Raw genomic sequence first — 20,190 nt, forward strand, 5'->3', positions numbered from 1 at the left:
TGCCTAACAGCTTCAATGGCGGCTAACAATTGTGGTGATTTGGGCTTTTGTGTCGGTGTTGAGGGGGCCCGTGCTTTCCGTTTAGGCCCCATGATCTTTTATGCTTGTTATAGGAAAAGGAAAAAGTTTTATCAAGGAGTTAAAACTGTTGCTATCGATGAGCTCTTTGAGCCTGTTCTATTTGTCAAAGAAAAATTGTCTCCTAGTGTCCGCTTTGTGCGGTGTTTATTTTAATAAATGGGCAGCCCCTTGATTTGTTTTACTGGTATTTAAATAATTGGTTTCGCTGTGAGGGCGCCCGTGCAAAATTACAGAAAATATTTTTAATCTGCAGTATTTGGGCCCGCCGAGCTTGAAATCTGCGTGGATGTCAAGAAAAACAAGCTCCCGGCTCGCCGAGCTACCAGGCTGGCTGTGGCTCTGCCCGAGTTTAAACTGGCTTGTGTTATCTTGCCCCGCCTGCCTTATAACCGGGGGGCTCCGGTTCACTCTAACAAATTGTATCTCTTCCCGGACACAAGTGTCTATTTTTCCTCCCTCGGAGCCCCAGCGCAGTGGCTCACCTGTAAATTGTTGAATCGGCCGCCGTCCGCGCTGGGCTGCTTGGGTGCCTCGCTCTCCTTTTTTCGCACTGGCCTAGGATGATTCCACAGCACGCGTCTTTGTTTGTTTTGTTTTGGACACGCTCGCGCTCGCTTTTCCTCTATGCCGAGATGTTGAAATTGACGCCGTCCGCGCTGGCTGTTCGGTTGCCTCTTGTTCCTTCGTTAAGGCTGCAATGCAATTGCTTTGAACAGTACAATGTTCAGGAAGGAAAAAAGACGCTGCGATGTACAGCGAAACTTCAAGATTTGCTAAAGAAGCAAGAAGATTTGGAAGACACCGAGTAAACAGTGAACCTCCTGTTTGCTTGGGTCCCCGTTCAGGGTCCACAAATAGATTGTGTTTACTCTGAGCATGCTGCTCATATTTATAGGACCCAGGGAGGCCCTGGGTCTTTGTTGTGTATGTGGTGGGGGCTGCTGTTGTCGCAGCCCCTGGCAGGATAGCCGACTATCTGGCCCCCCAGATCTTTTGAACCTGGGCCCTGCCTGACGGTTGTTTTCCTTATGGTGCTTAGCACCTTGCTGTTTGCAGGAAGGGTGAGATGACTGTTCGCACCTTACCCTTCCGTGGCTTTGTGCTGCTGAGACTGCCATGTCTCCGTAGCTGGGGGAGGAGAGGAGCAGGCACAGAGAAGGTTGGGGCTGCCCCTCTCCCAGCTGCCGATGGTAACAGCAGTTACCCTGCCTCGCTTGTGGGATGCCCATGCAGCATTGCCCAGAAGATGGTAAGTGGTTGACTACCGTCTCATTATTCAGTACAGGCTGCAGAGTTGGTGGCACTGATTGTCGCGCTCGAGAATCATGCAGACCAGGAAGTAACAGTGTACAGCGACTCCGCCTATGTGACGTCAACGGTGCACGCAGGGTTAGCACGTTGGAAAAGAAGGGGCTAGCTCAGAGCGGATGGCACCCAGTGCAGCATGCCGCCTTATTGGACAGGCGTATTAAGGCACTGCAACTCATAGTAGCCATCACAGTCGTTAAATGCGCAGCACATACTAAAAGGGCAGACTTTATCTCACGCGGAAACAAGCAGCAGACGATAAAGCAAAACTTGCTGTATGTTGAGAAAACGTTATGACGTTTGATACGCCTGATATAAATGAGAAAATGGTTATAATGATGAACGTGTCTGAAGGATATAGTCGTTTGTCAAAGACGCAATTAATAGAGGTCCAGGTGGAAGCACCTCAAGGTGAGAAGGATTTGTGGACGCGAAGAGGGTATTCTTTAAACCCCTCTGAAGCATTGTGGCGACAAGACAGCACTGGTAAACCGGTGATACCTATAGCCTCATTAAGGGTGGCGCTGGAACAGCTACACTACCCTGCGCACCCAACTAGAGAGACCCTTGCTGCAACTATTGCAGAGGATTATTTTTTATCAAATTTGTTAGAACATGTTGCGTTCTATGTAGTGAACTGCATCGTGTGCCAAAAATTCACGGCTGGGCATACACTGCGCACAGTTAGGGGAGTTATTCCGAGACCCACTGACCCTTTTCAGCATTTGCATATCGACTATGTCGACATGCTGCAAGTATTTAATGGATATAGATATATGATTGTAGTAGGTTGTCCCTTTTCACGATGGATTGAGGCTGGTCTGTGTACACACCCAGAATCTACCTGTGCAGCCAAATCTTTAGTACGAGAAGTGTTTCATAGATGGGGCATATGTGATGTAATGAGGTGAGACAATGGCCCACATTTTGTGAATCAAACATTTGAGCAGATCAACTTGTTGCTAGGTGTAAAGCACACATTTTCATATTAATCCATTGACATGGAACAGCTAATGATGAACACTGTTATCAACTTAATAACTCTAATGAAAAAATAATCAACACTCATAACACTAATATCGCATCTCACTCCCTTCACACCACATCCTTGTCTCTATAGGAGGAAGATGAGTTGTGATTAACTTTGCATGCATCTGGCGCAAGTGACTAGAATCTTGAGATGGAATGCAGGGCTTAGAATGGTTCCAGGTTTCTCAGTTGCAAGGATGTAAGCCCTGAGAGCGGATGCCGGTGGGTGTCCTATGTCCCCTTTTACTTACCTGACTTTAAGAACTGTATTTGATGTACCTAAACTTAAGTAAATAAGTTAACAGTTAACTGGAGTGTCAGAGTCATTTATGGCCGGACCCTGAATTTAACACTGGCGACGAGGATGAAGCTGGCTGTGCTGGGGGGACAGCACCAAAGGGAGACACCCACCGCCCCCCCTAAGAGAAGTGATCCTCTCTCAGGTAAGAGCGCTGGATGGCTGTGAGGCGCTGCAGGTGCAGTGAGCGCAAGCGTGGCCCAGACTGAGGTGTTAGAGGCAGAGGCGCAAGAAAGGCCCAGACAGAGGCACTGCAAAGGCACTGGAATCAGAGTGCAGCCATGGTGGTCAAGAGGTGCTGCAGAGGCAGTGGAGCGCTGTTATGTGCAATGGGGTGCTGCAGAGGCAGTGGGGTGCTGCATGAGGCATTGAACAGTTGCTGCTTGAGGCAGTGAAGTGATGCTGCAAGGGCAATGAGGGGCTGCAAGTTGCAGTGAAGAGTCGCTGTATAAGGCGGGCTGCAGCGGCAGCAAGGCGCTGTATGGCACAGTGAGGTTCAGTGAAGAGATGCTGCGAGGGCAGTGAGGCGCTGTAACAGGCAGTGAAGAGGCACTGCAGAGGCAGTGAGGTGCTGCATGAGGCAGTGAAGAGGTGCTTCAAGGGCAGTGAGGCACTGCATGGGGCAGTGAAGGAGCGCTGCTTGATGCAGTGAAGAGATGCTGTGAGGGTAGTGAGGTGCTGCAACAGGCAGTGAAGAGGTGCTGCAGAGGCAGTGAGGTGCTGCATGAGGCAGTGAAGAGGTGCTGCGAGGGCAGTGAAGGAGCGCTGCATGGGGCAGTGAGCTGCAGAGGCAGTGAGGTGCTGCATGAGGCAGTGAACAGGTGCTGCTTGAGGCAGTGAAGTGATGCTGCAAGGGCAGTGAGGCGCTGCAAGATGCAGTGAAGAGTCGCTGCATAAGGGGTGCTGCAGAGGCAGCAAGGTGCTGTATGGCACAGTGAGGTGCTGCAAATGTGAAGAGGTGCTGCAGATGTGAAGAGGCGCTTTGCTGAAGTGTAACGCTTTGCTGAAGTGAAGAGGCGCTTTAGTAAGGGCAAGTGAGCCCCTATGTGATGTGCTGCAGTGTGCAGTGAGGCGCTGCAAAAGGCTGTCAAGCGGCATTGCAGAGTAAAAGTAATTGGACAGGAGGTCCAAGGGAGCTGCTTAAAAGTGCCAGTGGAAAGTCAAGCGGTCCATTGGTTAGGAATGGCAGAGGCTGGAGTCTCAAGGAAGTGCTACAGGGAGCTGTGAGGAGCTGCAGTGGACTGGAGCTCAGTGTAGCGCTACAGGCACTGTGAGGAGCAGAAAATTGAAGTGACTTGGTTAAAGTTTAAATGAGAAATTGCTGTGTCAGGGAGTCACGTAGATGAACATTGCGGTGGTTGATGGGAGAAAGGTGCAATGGAAGTACCTTTGCTATGTGGCTTGATTACAGAAGGGGCTGGCGGAAGTCCACAGCTATGAGTTGGGCGTGTTCCAGAAAAGTTTGTTGGAGCTGGGAGCTCTGCTCTTATGGGTGTCTCAGCCTGAATGATGACGTCATTCAGAATACAAGGAGTGATGGCGATGACTACAGCGGAGCGAAGGCAACACTAGTATCAGCACTTGCTTCTTTGGAACAGTGAAGTGAGGATCTGCAAAGGAAAAGAAAAAGGAACCCAGGTTACGTGTCGAGTTATCATGAGGTGGCGTCTGCATGTGATTAGGTTCTGTTCTTTGATGATACGTGCCAAGGTGAAGCACCTTGCTGGGCCAGATGATGCTGTTTTGTTAGTGCAAAAAGGAGCTGGAAGAGAGGAATGCCGTGGAGCACTAGCGGTTGTGGCTAGCAATGCGGAGGAAGCCAGCAAAGGTATTGGGGAAAGTTTAAGTCAGTGACTTGTGTTCCTTATTGGTACTGCATTTCCACAAGAATGACAGTAGGAGCGGGGATCTCCATTCCTGAATACTTTTTCTACAGATGCCAGGTGATACGTTTCATGGAAAGGGGGTGCACAATTTAATTTTGATGGAAATGTTGTCGCGCTATTGATGTTTGGATTTGACATCCAATAATGTATATCTGTGATGATGAGGCCTATTAATGTTTTCTTAATTGATGGTTGGATGTCTGTTTTGGGAACCTCAAGGAAACGACCAGGAGGGTGATGTATGGTTTTTCACCATCTTGTGGAAGGTTCTAGTGGTCATTGTGGTTGGGCCACACTTCAAGTTTGGTCAGTCATGCTATCGGCATATGGGTGAAATTCGCTAAAGAAGTTCAATGCATGTGTTTGAGTAACTTAACCATGCATTTTGCCACAGGATCTTACCATTAAGACTCTGCAGGCTTAAAGTATGGTATTGTGATGCAATGTTTATTGTTATTTTAAACCATTTTTAATGCTCAATTCGTCGTTTTGGTATGTGTGTGGTATAGAGCATGGTGCGGGACTTATACTTGTGAGTTTTGCAGGGGCTGACATGTACTGTGTAAGGTTGGAGACTAGTGGTCCTTAGTTTTGCTGTGACACAAATTTGGTGGGACGTGGTCCCTGAGTAGCTGGCTGTGCTAGTACACAGTTTTGTGGTGAACTAGGTAGTTCCTGGTTATGTGGTGCCTTTGTATTTGGCATATGTTGTCAGACATGTGTGCGAACATTTGTGTGAGTCTGGCTGGTTTGTTGTTTGATGTGCATGATCCAATGTTCAAAGTAAATATGCATGACTATGTATCCCAACCAAACATTTATGTCCACAGGTTCACTCCAAGATCAACCCTGCAAGTTTAAACTATGGACTCTTATCTGACGTTTTTGTTTTACTGTTAACCATGTTTATACTAAATTCGTTGTTCTGGGTGTTGTCGATTAGAATTGTGTGTGGGTTCAGTGTGCAAGTCTGAGTGGATAGCATAGCATTGTGTTGGATCAAAGGGTGCAATGTATGTGCTCTCTTCATGGTTTAAGTCAAGTTGTTTGACAAACTGGTGTCAAGGTTGTGTGGAACCAGTGGTGCCAACGTGACTGAGACTTAATCTCAGTGGGTGTGTGATAGGGTACAATTGGTGTTCTCTCATAGTGAGGTCGAGTTGTGTGAGATAATGGTGTCTAGTTTGGTGTGTTATCAGTGGCGCCAATGTGACTAGAAATTATTCTCAGTGGGTGTGTTAGGCTAGGTGCTATAATCTTTATGCAAGTGGATTTCTGGTGGAGTGTTGTGGGTTTGATGTTGGTTGATTTTGGGGTTGACATTGGTTGGGGGCTGGCTCCCTGTTTTGAAGTTTGGTAGTATTGGCCTGCCACGTGGAGGTTGCTGGGTTCAGTGTATTCAGTACAATGATTGCCAATGATTGTTGGTAGGAATGTTGTGTCTAACAAGTTTTCTTCCACAGGTGACTTTAAAGTTTAAAAGTGCCGATTTCAAGTGGAGATACAACGTTTTGGCAGCATGCAATTGGCATTTTAGTTACGTTAGATTAAGAAAGGAATTAGCTGTCATGAGAGGTCTATAGTATCGAAATTTTGAGCATGAGTGCAAGAGTGAGTGCAAGAGGCCGTAGCAGTAAGTTTTGAGAATGGAGTGCAAGCTGGCCACCATTATAAGTCGTGGCCTTTATCAGGGATGCATTTAGCAAAATGGATGTTTGTGAGTTTAACGCTAAACAAAAAAAAAAAAAAATGTTTAGCTGTTCCATGTAGGTAGATTAATATGTTCTCTCTACAGGGGGACTTTAAAGCTTAAAAGTTGGTGCACTATTTCGTTTTTGCTTTGACACACGTGTGATGTTGGATAAGTGTCAAAACACGTGTTTTTGGGAACTGGTTCTTTAACCCTACATTTTCCCACAGGCACATTATCAGTATGGGCCCTGTAGGCTTGAATTCTGGACATTGATGGGGCGTTTCTTTTACTTAGTTACCATGTTCAATGGTCAATTGGCCTATATGGTATGCGTGTGGGGAATTGTGGTTGTTGACTCAAGTGCAATGTCAACGTTATAGTGCAAGAACAGTGTGGTTTTAAATTCAACTAGAACAATGTGATATATATGGCAATGCAAATGTAAACTACTTACTGGTGATGTAGCAGGAGTAGGGAGTGGTGCTGTGCATGGATTTTTAGATCTAAGTGTATGAGGTGTAGCTTCAGTGGATGTTGTGTGAAGGGAGTGAGATGAGCTATTAGTGTTGATTATTTATTCATTAGAGTTATTAAGTTGATAACAGTGTTCATCATTAGCTGTTCCATGTAGGTAGATTAATATGTGCTCTCCACAGGTGGACTTTTAATTTTATTCCACAGATGGACATTAATGTTAATAGATTTTTGAAGTGGTGACAAGGTCTAAACTTTTTGGAGTTGTTTTTGGTTATTGTGAAATGCTTTCTTTAATCTTTTGTTTTTCAGGTGGGACTTTACTGGACTAATTTTTTGGATGAAATATTGATCTTGTCACTCATATTTTACTGCTGTTGTTGTTGTCCCTATAGGGGGAAGATGTGTTGTGATTAACTTTGCATGCATCTGGTGCAAGTGACTAGAATCTTAAGATGGAATGCAGGGCTTAGAATGTTTATCTATGAGTGTGTTGCAGGTTTCTCAGTTGAAAGGATGTAAGCCCCGAGAGAGGATGCCGGTGGGTGTCCTATGTCCCCTTTTACTTACCTGACTCTGAGAACTGTATTTGATGTACCTGAACTTACGTAAATAAGTTAACAGTTAACTGGAGGGTCAGAGTCATTTATGGCCGGACCCTGAATTTAACATCTGTGTACACACCCAGAATCTACCTGTGCAGCCAGATCTTTAGTACGAGAAGTGTTTCCTAGATGGGGCATATGTGAAGTAATGAGGTCAGACACTGGCCCACATTTTATGAATCAAACATTTGAGCAGATCAACTTGTTGCTTGGTATAAAGCACAAGTTTTCTTCGGCCTATCATCCACAAGGAAATGGGATCTATGAATGGCTTGCTTAAAGAAAGGATAGCCAAGTTGAAGCTTACCTTGAAGAAAGGGTGGTTGCATTGCCTACCACTGGCATTATATGCATTGAGGAACCAACCAGGTTCGGACCACCATCACACCCCCTATGAGATAGTGACATGGAGATGGATGAGGACACCCCTCATGCCTCCATCCAGAGTTAGAGGTGATGCTCAGACTACAGCAGAATTGTTAGGAATGAAGCTACTTGATTATCTTATGTGTATGACTTCAAGTATCTCTGTCATTTCAGGTCAGCTACAGTGAAAAGGGTGTGGGGCAGTACAGAAAACAGAAGGAGATGCTTCAACAAGTGGTGTTCAAGAATGATGTCTTCCCAAACTATTCCCCTGAGATGCAGTCCTAATTCGCAATTTCACAAGGAAGTGGCACAAGCCCAGATTTAACAGCCCTTTCATTGTGGAAGACGTAATGCCCTCTGCAGTCAGAGTGCAAGGCAAACGCGCTTGGACTTTTCTAGCTGACGTAAAAATCTATGCTGGAGAAACCCCTCTGCTCCCGCCCCCTTCAGAAGCAAGAATCAGGGAAGAACCTCAGCAAATGCAGACAAAGGTCTATGAAGAGGAAGAAGGACATAGAGGCTGTCGAGTAAAAGAAAAGATTTCATTGGACTGTGGCTTAGTTCGGGACACTCTTTTAGCCACTTATAAAAGAGTTAAGGGAAGCCGATTCGAACACTCTGTGCAGCCATTTCAGGGATAAGGGAAGATCTTTTGTTCTTAAAGCCACGGGAGTTTGTTGACTTTGGACTGAGGCATACTTAAGCCTTGATAAGAAGAAAAATATGCCAATAAATATTTTGCGGGCGATGGTGGCAGTTGATGGACTGCTGGTGGCATGTTTTGCAGTTCTAACACACTATAATGGAACATTTTATTCAGCATTTGAGAGGGGAAACTTCGAACCAACAGACAACACTGTTGTCAGCTACTGGAACCATATTGAGCATGCCGACAATCTGTGGGATCATAGCTTAATTACTGGAACCACTTTAAGTACATCAATGACATGCAGGCTCAAAGCGTCAAAAGTACATATTTATTGAGCAATGCCGCACCCGGGGGCCACATCGGCTGCAGTCCAGGTGGTGGGGCAGGGAGCAGCGAGACACTGGTAGCAGGGTGTCTGAGCTGCGCCATGTATGTTCTCCCCCAGCCACGAGATACTTTATCCCATGCGGCAGTAAAGTCCACTGATCTCTCCTTGTTTCAGTGGCTTGTGATTTTCTGCTAAATGCTAATTCCTTGAATTGCTATAGTTGCATTACTGATAGAATGTCGTGGAAGTGCTGATCCAGTACCTTCATTCAATTAGAGCTTACAACCGCTGAATGATTTCTTGGATTGTAGCAAACACATGCAACATGAAATCCTGGCCAACCCAGACCCTGGTAATCTGTGCGTATCATATTACCAAGAGGGAACACTTTAACCGAATTCTTACACTACATGGAAACCATGGATAACTGAGTATAAGCAAGTGTATACTAATTTTGTAATAGGTGGAAGCACGCTATAACTGGTTAACACCTGTACACAATGTTCATATCACAATGTAGTTCGAAATCTTTGTTAAAATAGAATAAACACTTGTCATCCGTACCCACATATAAGAAATTGCAGCTGCACTTCGATGTCACATGCCTGCTTTCAGTGCAAACACAGAGCCCTTTCTTTCAGCGTTATAGCTCCATCACAGAGCACATGGAGATATTGCTTTCTTATCCTTATTTCTACCTTGAGAGCTCCAACCATGTAGCGCCCTGTGCTCACTTGTGCAGGAGGGGCCAGGCAGATGTTGTGGTTGCGTCACGTTTCCTCTGAACCAGGCAGGAATTATTTGTGTAATTATATCGGCTGGGATTGGCCTCACCTTTTCTCCTCTCGGGCGGGAGACCAACAAAGTCACATGGTGGTGGATGTCGCGCCTAAGCTGATTGTGCACACAATCTTTTTTTTTTTCCTTTTGAGTTCCCAACACTGTGCGCAAACAGAACTCACTGCACTCTGGGCACGGGATCACTGAGGGGCCCTTCCTTTTGTGGCTCCCCTCACAGAGCGAGCTCACTTCTTGTTTTTCCCCTGCTCTAATCCAGATTACACAGCAGCCACCTCCTCCAATTTTAGCAGCTCCGTTCTTGGACCTCTCGTCACCATTGTTGTGGGCAGGACTTGTGGTCACACAGGTCAGCCCGATGAGTGCTGGGGGAACCCAGCAGACACAGATAGTGCTGTGGTCACACGACTCGGACAGTTGCAGGGATCACCCGGATTGCTGTGATCACACGGCTGGACAGCAGTTGCCGGTGGCTCCTGGGCTAGCAACTAGGCTGTGCTCACACAGCGCAACAGTGGTCTGGGGCTCCCAGGTTGCACATGCTGATCTGGGGGCAGCCAGATCAGCAGGCTGCAGTACTGTTGTCACACAGCGTCACCCTGCAAGCCCAATAATGAGCTACAGAGACAGGAGTGCCATTCATGGAGTCTGCCGCCGTTCTGGGGCATGTGCCAGCTGAGGCTCCTTTTATTGATTTTACAAACTGCAACACGAAGGGTGTCATAAATGTAATACAATGCCCTTGCAAACTCCTCTACATAGGAAAAACCACACGTGCCATCAAAATGCGCATCTCTGAACATCGGTCCTGTATCAGGAACAAGGTAGCAGACAAGCCCCTAGTAGAGCATTTTATCATTAAGAACCATAGTGATACTGATCTAAGATGGTTTGTCCTCCAAAAAGTGAAACCAGCAAAGCGTGGCGGGGGATCTGAACAAAACGCTGACCCAATTAGAACAAAACGGTGGGTTCACAGACTTAACTCCGTTCAGGCTGGTCTAAATGTGTCAGTTGAATGGAAGTCTTTCCTGTAATGACATGTGCCCAATGATTGAGTATGAGCTATGAACTTCTTAACACTATGATCATTTTTCATTTCATGAAATGCAGAAGTCAGTAGACATTATGACACTGTTTTTTTTTTTTTTTGGTCTATGTATGAAATCACCTACATGAAAAACTATACTTTCTTTGTTAATTCCAAATGTTTTCTGTCATTATGAAACTAAGTTTCCAGGCGACACGCCGTAATTCTCACCCTCTCGGGCTGTTAGTAATACAATACAAACTGTCCACCTACTTAATTATGGTTTTTCTCTGCTGAGATTCCTGAGACACATAAACATTTTGTGATCCATGCCACAACATATTAAGTATTTTCGGTAATCACAACCTCATGAGGCCATTAGCTATGTTGTCTCAGAGTATAAAAAACCAATGCCACCCCACAATGCTTACGGTTGCCATGACAACCGTTTGTCAACAATATTGTCTAAATTAACTTTTTAGACACGCGTTGACACTAATCACACCCATAATTGATTGAGCTTTTTTTGTGCCCCCCGGATGGAGCAGAATCCATCATTTTGTTTCTCACTCGATCCAAGGGCCATTCCAAGATGGCTGACATATAAATACCTACAGGGACCTAGCAACAGCGTTACCAACGCTTTGCAGTCAGGCCCCTGCAGTCTCAACTGTGACACAGCAGCCTGAGGAGCTCCAGCTCATACTTTTTTGGCAGACAGGCTGCCCATGCTGCAACCCTCACAGGTACTTTAAAATAAACCCTGCACTTACTGCTATATATATGAGACAGTTGTTACTAGGTAACCACACTCACCTTGAGCCATATATATTTTTTAGCTGTGCAAGCCGTGTCTGTTTCCCACTGATACCACCCTGGATCAGCATTTTTCGACCTCCAGCGAGAGGTAAGATTTTTTTTTTCCTGCATATAATAAAAAAACTTTTTTTCATGCCTTTTTAAACGGGGACATGTTTAGCTTCAACCTCCCTTTGCTTCTCTCGTTCTCTGTTATTTGCAACAGGACCATACAGAGACCAGCCCATGCGGCTAGCAGATCTCAAATTTAGCGCCTGTGAAATCCATTAACCCATAGGTAAACTATGTGCTTTTTGATTTTACATCAACCACACGTGATTCACTCAAACTAAATAATTTTGGCTCAGACACCCCCCTGACTGTAGTCTCCTTCCCCTGCAGCACAGACGTCAATCTACACAGAACTCTGTCCTGATGAAGGCCGTGTTAAAGATGAGGCACACCTAGCCCATCTAGAAACGGCTGAAACACCTGGTGTAGACGCACTACTCCCCCCAAAACTACAGCACATTAATGCTGTTTACGCAAGAAAAATAATTTTGTGTACCTACCATTGTTCTATGTGTTTTCCACAAATGTTGACTTGAATATGTACACTGCAATATGTGAATTTCTTGGCAAATCCTAATAGGAGTCGGGTTTGTTACACACACACAATTTGGAGATTGTCCCAAAAAATGTTTTTTTGGCACGGTGTGTTGTAAATATATTTTTTTTCTGATTGTTCTGTTTTAGCAAACCATTTTGATGTCTTAATTTCTCTAAATGTTGGATTTATGTCTTTTTGCACACAACTTTAATATAAAAAAATGAGATTTATCTCTACAACATACTATTGAAGAGTGATTCCTTCCTTAGCAATGCAGAGTTTGATAATACATGTGGAGGTGTTGTTCTGAGCCTAGCATCCTTGGACCTATTCATTTGTATATTTTGTTTTCCTAGTTAACCCTCCTGGGTAGAATAGGTTCCACACCAGGAGCCCTATTTTTTGATTCTAGTCTGTACAGCCCGTGGCTGTGGGCATCGACCGACCCATAACAAGGTCAAAATCTAGCTATAGTAAAATAAATTTCCATCTGTCATCTATGGATAACGTCAATGTTGTCTCGTATACCGATGACTATTTTAAACAACTTCTAGGGACCTCCTCCACACTACGAAACGAGGAGGGTGTGCTCACTAGAGGTTTGACTGAGGACCAATTAGAAATACTCAATCAAAAGAAAAAAGAATAATTCGAACAGAGCTACATGGCAAGTTCATGCTCGAATACTTGAGGGCCGGCATAATACCCGAAGGCCTCCAGGTACGGAACATCCCCAGGGTATTTACAGATAACCCTAAATTCACGAAAAACTTTAGTGGGGTTGGAAATAAATGCAGCCGCGATTGGTTGATTCTGGTTATAGACACGGCTAAGGAGGAATGTCAAAAACAAGGCACTGAATTAATCGAAAAAAAGTTTCTCGAAGACAAATCCATTCAGGATGCTAAGGATAAAATGGATAAATTGGAGTTGGAAATCACCAAGTTCAAAAATCTGACACTGGACAGGAAGGTGGACAAGTTCAAAAAAGACCTAGCAAACTATTCAGAAGAAAAAACCTATCCTTTTCTCAGACCTACATACTACACAGATTTACAAGCAGGCCAAAACTACAACCGGAGAAATAGATCAGTCAATTTCGCAGGGACCTCCTCCAGTGGGAGTGGAAGTACCTCAAGCCTACTGGGATCTACAGTGCAACAGCAACCACAACCTTTTTTTCCCAGGGGCGGACAAAGAGGAAGACCCAGGAGACGGCCGACGCAACCAGGACAGCGAATGAGAACGCGCCAGTGGTACCAAAACCAAGGACAGAACCAGGGATACCAGTCTTCATCTTATCCACCCGCTTTATGACCTCACCAGAATTAAGGCTCCTCGCCAAGGGTTTATCCTTCGTCCCTGCCCAAAAGGCACGACCTTTCGAGATTGAATTAGAACTGCGGAAATTCTTCAGAAATGTACGTTTGAAACATTTTTTTGAAGTTTACTTACCTTCGTGCAGAGACACTGGACAACAACAACCACAGAATAAGTCCGACAACACTACAGGTTTAAAAGAACAATCCAAGTTCTATCCTCCACCTAGCTCGACTCCCGTCGAGATCATAACTTTTGAGAAGATAGTCACCAAGACCATACTAGCTGGTTTAAAAAAAGACAACTTCTACAGCGATAACCTTGACAAAAAAGAAAGGATTGCTATGAGAAATTTGGAAACCGACAGATCAATCACAATCAAGCCCGCAGACAAAGGGGGCGGCATAGTCGTTTGGGATACCTCTGATTACAACATTGAGTGCCTACGACTACTGGGCGATCGAGAAGCTTACCTACCTTTGGAATACAACCCTACCAAGGTCCTCCAAGACAAAATTGCAAGCCTCACTCAACACGCTCTCACGCAAGGTTGGATATGTGAAGATGAGAAGATGTTCTTGAACAAAACCAACCCACGCATCCCAGCCTTCTATATCATCCCAAAGATGCATAAAAATTCAGAAAAACCGCCCGGTAGACCGATTGTATCGGTGTGTGAATCCCTCCTGGAACCTTTGTCCCTTTACACAGACTATTTTTTAAAACCTTTTGTAATCAAAATGCCCTCCTACCTAAAGGATACCACACACACTATTAACTTGACGACATCATCCCCACCATCGATAGCCTCCTTGTCACAATGGATGTCGAGGCTCTATATACATCGATACCACAACAAGAAGGTCTAGAAGCCATTCGTGACATCCTGAACACCAGAGACTTAGATTCTACCCCCACAAATTTCATCCTTGAGTGCACTAGATTGGCAATGTCTGAAAATGTCTTCCTGTTCCAGAACCAAATCTACAAACAAACTAAAGGTGTGAGTATGGGCGCTACTTTCGCCCCGGACATTGCCAATCTATATATGGCCCGCTACGAAAAGAACCATGTCTTCACGCCAGACAACCCCTTCCTAGGAAACATCTCATTATGGAAGAGATACATTGACAACGTGATTATTATATGGCAGGGGACACCTTTGAAACTACAACAGTTCCACAGTTGGATCAACTTAAGAAATACTCACATTAATTTTACCATGCATTGGGACCACCACCAAATAGATTTCTTGGATCTGCATATCTACAAGACCGGGGATCGACTAAAAACTGAGTTGTTTCGAAAACCCACGGACCGCAACACTTTGTTGCACTTCCAAAGTTATCATCCAATGGGATTAAAGTACAATTTACCTTACGGACAATTTTTGCGTATACGAAGAAATTGTTCAGACCTGGCAAAATTCCATCAACATGCGGAAGGACTAACCCAACGACTTGCAGAGAGAGGCTATCCAAAAAAGGCCATCAACCAAGCCAAAAAGAGAGCCAAACATACACCTAGAGAAATCTGTTTGGAAAACAAACCGAAAAAAGATTTGGGAAGACTGGTATGTGTCACCACTTTTGGACCCTTGAGCCTATTGATCCAGAAAACCATCAAGAAGAACTGGCATTTGGTGAAACACCCCGGCACTCTGCACAATGTGCCATGTTTTGCTTTCAAGAAAAACAGAAATCTAAGAGACGCTCTAGTACACACCTTCATAGAGCCACCCCCACAAACACAGAACACACTATGGGATTTACGTCCGATAGTTGGACATCACAAATGTGGTCAATGTGTGGCATGCCCTTTGACCCTACAAAAGAAATCTTTCGAACATGCACAAGTTAAATGGACAATGAAAGATTTTACAAACTGCAACACGAAGGGTGTCATATATGTAATACAATGCCCTTGCAAACTCCTCTACATAGGAAAAACCACACGTGCCATCAAAATGTGCATCTCTGAACATCTTTCCTGTATCAGGAACAAGGTAGCAGACAAGCCCCTAGTAGTACATTTTATCAGTAAGAACCATAGTGATACTGACCTAAGATGGTTTGTCCTCCAAAAAGTGAAACCAGCAAAGCGTGGGGGGGATCTGAACAAAACGCTGACCCAATTAGAACAACGGTGGGTCCACAGACTTAACTCCGTTCAGGCTGGTCTAAATGTGTCAGTTGAATGGAAGTCTTTCCTGTAATGACATGTGCCCAATGATTATGAGCTATAAACTTCTTAACACTATGATCATTTTTCATTTCATGAAATGCAGAAGTCAGTAGACATTATGACACTGTTTTTTTTTTCTTCTTTTTTTTTTTTTTTTTTTGGTCAATGTATGAAATCACCTACATGAAAAACTATACTTTCTTTGTTAATTCCAAATGTTTTCTGTCATTATGAAACTATGTATTAAGTTTCCAGGCGACACGCCCTAATTCTCACCCTCTCGGGCTGTTAGTAATACAATACAAACTGTCCACCTACTTAATTATGGTTTTTCTCTGCTGAGATTCCTGAGACCAATAAACATTTTGTGATCCATGCCACAACATATTGAAATGAAGTATTTTCGGTAATCACAACCTCATGGGGCCATTAGCTATGTTGTCTCAGAGTATAAAAAACCAATGCCACCCCGCAATGCTTACGGTTGCCATGACAACCGTTTGTCAACAATATTGTCAAAATATTTTTTGGTTCCTTTTATTGACAGGCAGTCATGAAGAAGTCATGACACACATACTTAAAGGGGTAGCACCACAATTCCCATTAAGAAACAAAGCGTCTTTCATCCTACAGTCTATGGACAACATGGGGGAAGTGCAGCGCATAGAAGAGCACCAGGAAAAGGCTGACACACAACTGTGCACCACACCACTCTAGGCGAAAGTTGGAGTCGCAGAGGAGATGAGGGAAAGATAAGTGTGGTGAGCACGAAATGGAGGGTGTGAGGGTTGGGGGGGCTAGAAAGTAGAGGGAAGGAGGGGGAAGCCAAAAAGAGCAACCTTGCAGAAGGCAGACTATTAAAAGCGGCCTTCGGAAATGTTGTTCTTTAAACTGTGGAATCCAGTCATAGATCCCGTCCTCCTTTCTACTCCTTGGAGAACAAGAGGTTCAGTACGTCATACGGAACAGCCAGATCTACAGAGTATTTTTAGGGAGTAAAGTGTATTGGCCACTTTACTCCCTAAAAATATGCAGATACTCCCAAAAAATAAAATTAGGGAGTACAAATACTCCCAACAAAAAAATATTGGAAATGGACACATCAGAGCATGTCCCCTGCTTTCATCCAGACAGTCGCATGGATATGTTTGGTCCATTAGTACACGTAGTGCACAGAAAGAAGCTCTACTATTACTTCCTAAATTGAAGAGGTGACCATTTACCTTTTCATGTTCATGAATAACTTGATGCAAAAAAATCTTTCTTACAAATTTCTGTTTTACAGGTAAAACATATTTTACTCACTTTTTAAACACTCCCACTGATAATGGGACTTACTTTTTTACTTCCTAAAAAATCATTTCACTCCCAACTTTAAAAAATAGGGAGCAAAATACTCCCAATTCAAAATCTTATCTGGAGCACTGAGAACACCTGTAGAATAGGTGCTTCTACAATCTCACTCCACTTGCTATATAATTCAGAGCTCAGGATACTGCATCCTGCTAATTCCCCTTTAACTCCCTATTCTGCAATATTAGGACTTCCCAGATGAAAATAGCATGCCAAATTTCCCTGGTCAAAACATAATCAAGAATCCGCAGTAAAAAACGAATGCAAAAAAAACGAAGGAGAAATTTCCCCATTCTTTTGACCAAAAATGGTAGGTATTTTTATATATGTATAGTAAATAATAGGTGGGGGTGGGGTAACGGTATACGTTAGGGTAGGGGGGAGGGGTTACGTGGGGGTTTCCCCCTCATTATTAATAAAAGGTAGAACAAGCATGTTTGTTTTTTGGTCTAAAAATTAGGTGATTTCTCCATTTGTTTTTTTAATTCTAAATGTTCACGGTAATCTGCATAATCATATTCTGCAGAAACTGCCCACAAGTATCGGTGAGGCTGCACTGCATTGATATACGATTCAGATATAGGGTAACCAAGTGGGAGGTACATCGTTGGGTGCATGCAGACGTATGTTTATTTCCTTATCGTTCATCAGCAGGCCTAGTTTCTGTTGAAAATGTCAACATTCTATTTAGCTGGTCAGATGGGTCATTCAGTGGTTTGCTCGCTACTATGAGTTGTATTTAACCTACAGGTCAAAGGTCCAAAGCTTGGTGGAGTTGACTCATCCCTTCATATTTGGAGGTCTCTGAATTGTAAATCATTAAATCGGGTTATAGTAAAAGTTATTTAGAGCCCTGTGTAACAGTACACATTGATGTACAAGCCACACCTGTAAAGAAAAAAAACAGTTATTATTTCTGGACTTTCATAGCGTTGAATTGCTAGCTGAAATCAAAGTGACATCATCATTATGCTATAAAGTATGTGTTTTTGCTCAGTAATGTTTCCATTCTTTTTTCTGTTTCTAACTACAGTGTCTTGCATTGGTTTTATTGTAGGTATAAACAGAAAAGCATGTGCAAATCAATGCATACTTTCCAAATGGATTCCACGGTGGAGATTACCAGTCTTTCTGCAATCAATGATTTTTATTCCTGTATCCTTGGTTTTACAGTTTTTGCCCATGTCTATACTATTCTCAGTAGTCATCACATGTGCGTACCATGCACTGCATTGTCTGCTTTTAATTGTATATGTTGTTTTCTTTAAAAAGCTAGACAAACCTAATCAGTAATAAGTGTTCCTCACCAAATGTCGTCACCTAAAGCATAAAGCCCAGTACTGCTATAATTTGTGGAACACAGTGTACAGATGAAGAAACCCCCCAAAAATAATCCTCATTAGAGTTTACTGATGATACAACTAAAGTGGGAAATCTGTCACACGTTCCTGGTCCAGTGCAAGTTGACAGACAGAGCACGTTTCTGTTTCAAATGCACCTAGGTGTCCAGTCTAGATACACCAATTGTATAAGGTATGTTAAAGGCTCAGCTGGGCACTGATGTGATGGGGGTGATGTAGGGGGTGGACTCCATGGGCCCACTGTACCAACACCTGAGAGAGACAGGTGGTGACCAGGAAATCTCCCCCCGAGGGGCAAAATAATCCCTGATGCCGGTTATGCTAAATTATTTCTGGAGACGTTGAGGTGGGACCAGAAGAAAAGATTCCAAGGCAGGACAATGAGGGAAAAGCAACAGCAAAGATGAAGCATGGAAGAGAAGGAGCAGGTGCCTGAGGTCCAAACCAGGAACTGGCAGCACATGAATCCACAGTGGGGAGAAAACCGAAAGCAGCAGGTGACATGGAAACAGACTATAAGGGCTCTGGTCCTGTTCGTGAGGAGGGTGAGGAGCAGGTACTGAAGACCACAAAGTGTCTGAGTAACAGAAGGCAGTTGCGACACAGCGAAACACGACGAAGCAAATTACTTCCTCTGCGTCCGCCTGTGTACGCGGCTTACGTGCTGGTGGCCACCATCTTGGGTGGTGGTGCATCCTCTGACCCCAGAACCATCAATTCTAAATGAGGGGATAAGAGACCATGATAGCATGCCCCTTCTATGCCAAGGGTAACCAGGCTTCTTGGGTCAAGAAAGTAGAAGCGTTTGATAAGGACTGGAGCATGAACCAGGTCAGCCAGGTACCATAGTTCCCATGGGCCATAGGCCTTCAAATTGATGTTGAATCGTAGGTGACCATGAAAAAGATGGGAGATCCTTGACACTTCGTAATCAGGTTCTCTGTCTTTCCAAAAGCCTTATGCTTGGGTGTTTTCAACTGCATGCAGATGGTACATAAATAAACCGTCTTTGACGTCATTGGCCAGTGTAAGCCACTAAAAGGAATGTCTTATAGTTTCCAAGGTTAAATTTTCTCTTCTAAACCCGGCCAGGGGGGTTCTCATGCTAAAATTGAAGCAGTGAAAGTGGCAGTTCGGCTGTTGAAATATAAAAATGATGATCACGAAACTAAAGGCCAATGTGGATTATAAGGAGCAATCCTCTCCTTGGCTCATTCTATGGTGCTTCGGATCTTCTGAGGAAAGCTTGACCCATGACAAATCATCAGCTTCCTTGGAATAATTGTTTCGGGTAAGATCAGGGGCTCTTTGTAGTTGCCCTCTTGAGATATGTCAGCCACTATTCTCCAATTTCCTGGCCAATGCATAAGAAAGCATCTGTAGGGTGCGAAAAAGAAAGCCCATCTGAATTGCTGACTGTTTTGTTACTTATGATTTTGTAGCACCTGCAGATTCCTATGGTTGGTCCTGACTTTCACTGGGTACCTGGACCCCAATAACAAATGTCTCCAATCAGCTAAAGCTTGTTTAATGGCTAACAGATCCTTGGACAATACTGTGTAATTCCATTTGTGTTTGATAAGTTATCCACTGGAATTTTCTCCTAGGTCCTCTCCTACTTGTTATTCAAACAATGCTCCCAGTTTGCTTTATACAAAGCATTGTATTCCACAATACAGGAGTTGTCAGGTTTGTTAGGCAGAATCCTGTGCAGTGCCCTTAGGGACCACTACACAGAATTAAGACTACAGGTGGCAATACAAGTTTTACCTTTGGTACTAGCCTGTACTACTATGTTAAAGTGGTAGCAGTAGTGGAGCAGCCAGGCTTATCTCAAGAGTATATGAGCAGTAGAAGAGATTACACAAAGGGACCACAATTACTGTGACTCAAGCAAACACTGACTCAAGGTTTCAGGTGGAAAAATAGAAGTACGTTTATTTTAAAAACATTTGTTATCAAAACAACACTTTTATTAAATTTAAAACCACACGTTAAATACACTACAACTGACCA

General features: G+C 44.0%; 1 protein-coding gene across 3 annotated transcripts in view; it reads left to right on the forward strand.

The window, feature by feature from the left end:
- Positions 1-20,190, forward strand: part of WDR27 (WD repeat domain 27) — a 2,413,256-nt gene that overhangs the window by 2,037,928 nt on the left and 355,138 nt on the right. For all 3 annotated transcript variants that reach the window (XM_069606956.1, XM_069606954.1, XM_069606955.1), the window contains exon 20: positions 17,871-17,968. In XM_069606956.1, the coding sequence (XP_069463057.1) occupies positions 17,871-17,968 (98 nt within the window). The remainder of the gene's footprint in view (positions 1-17,870; positions 17,969-20,190) is intronic.

This window comes from Ambystoma mexicanum, chromosome 4p, assembly GCF_040938575.1.
Source record: "Ambystoma mexicanum isolate Mex_15411 chromosome 4p, UKY_AmexF1_1, whole genome shotgun sequence".
NCBI lineage: Eukaryota > Metazoa > Chordata > Amphibia > Caudata > Ambystomatidae > Ambystoma > Ambystoma mexicanum.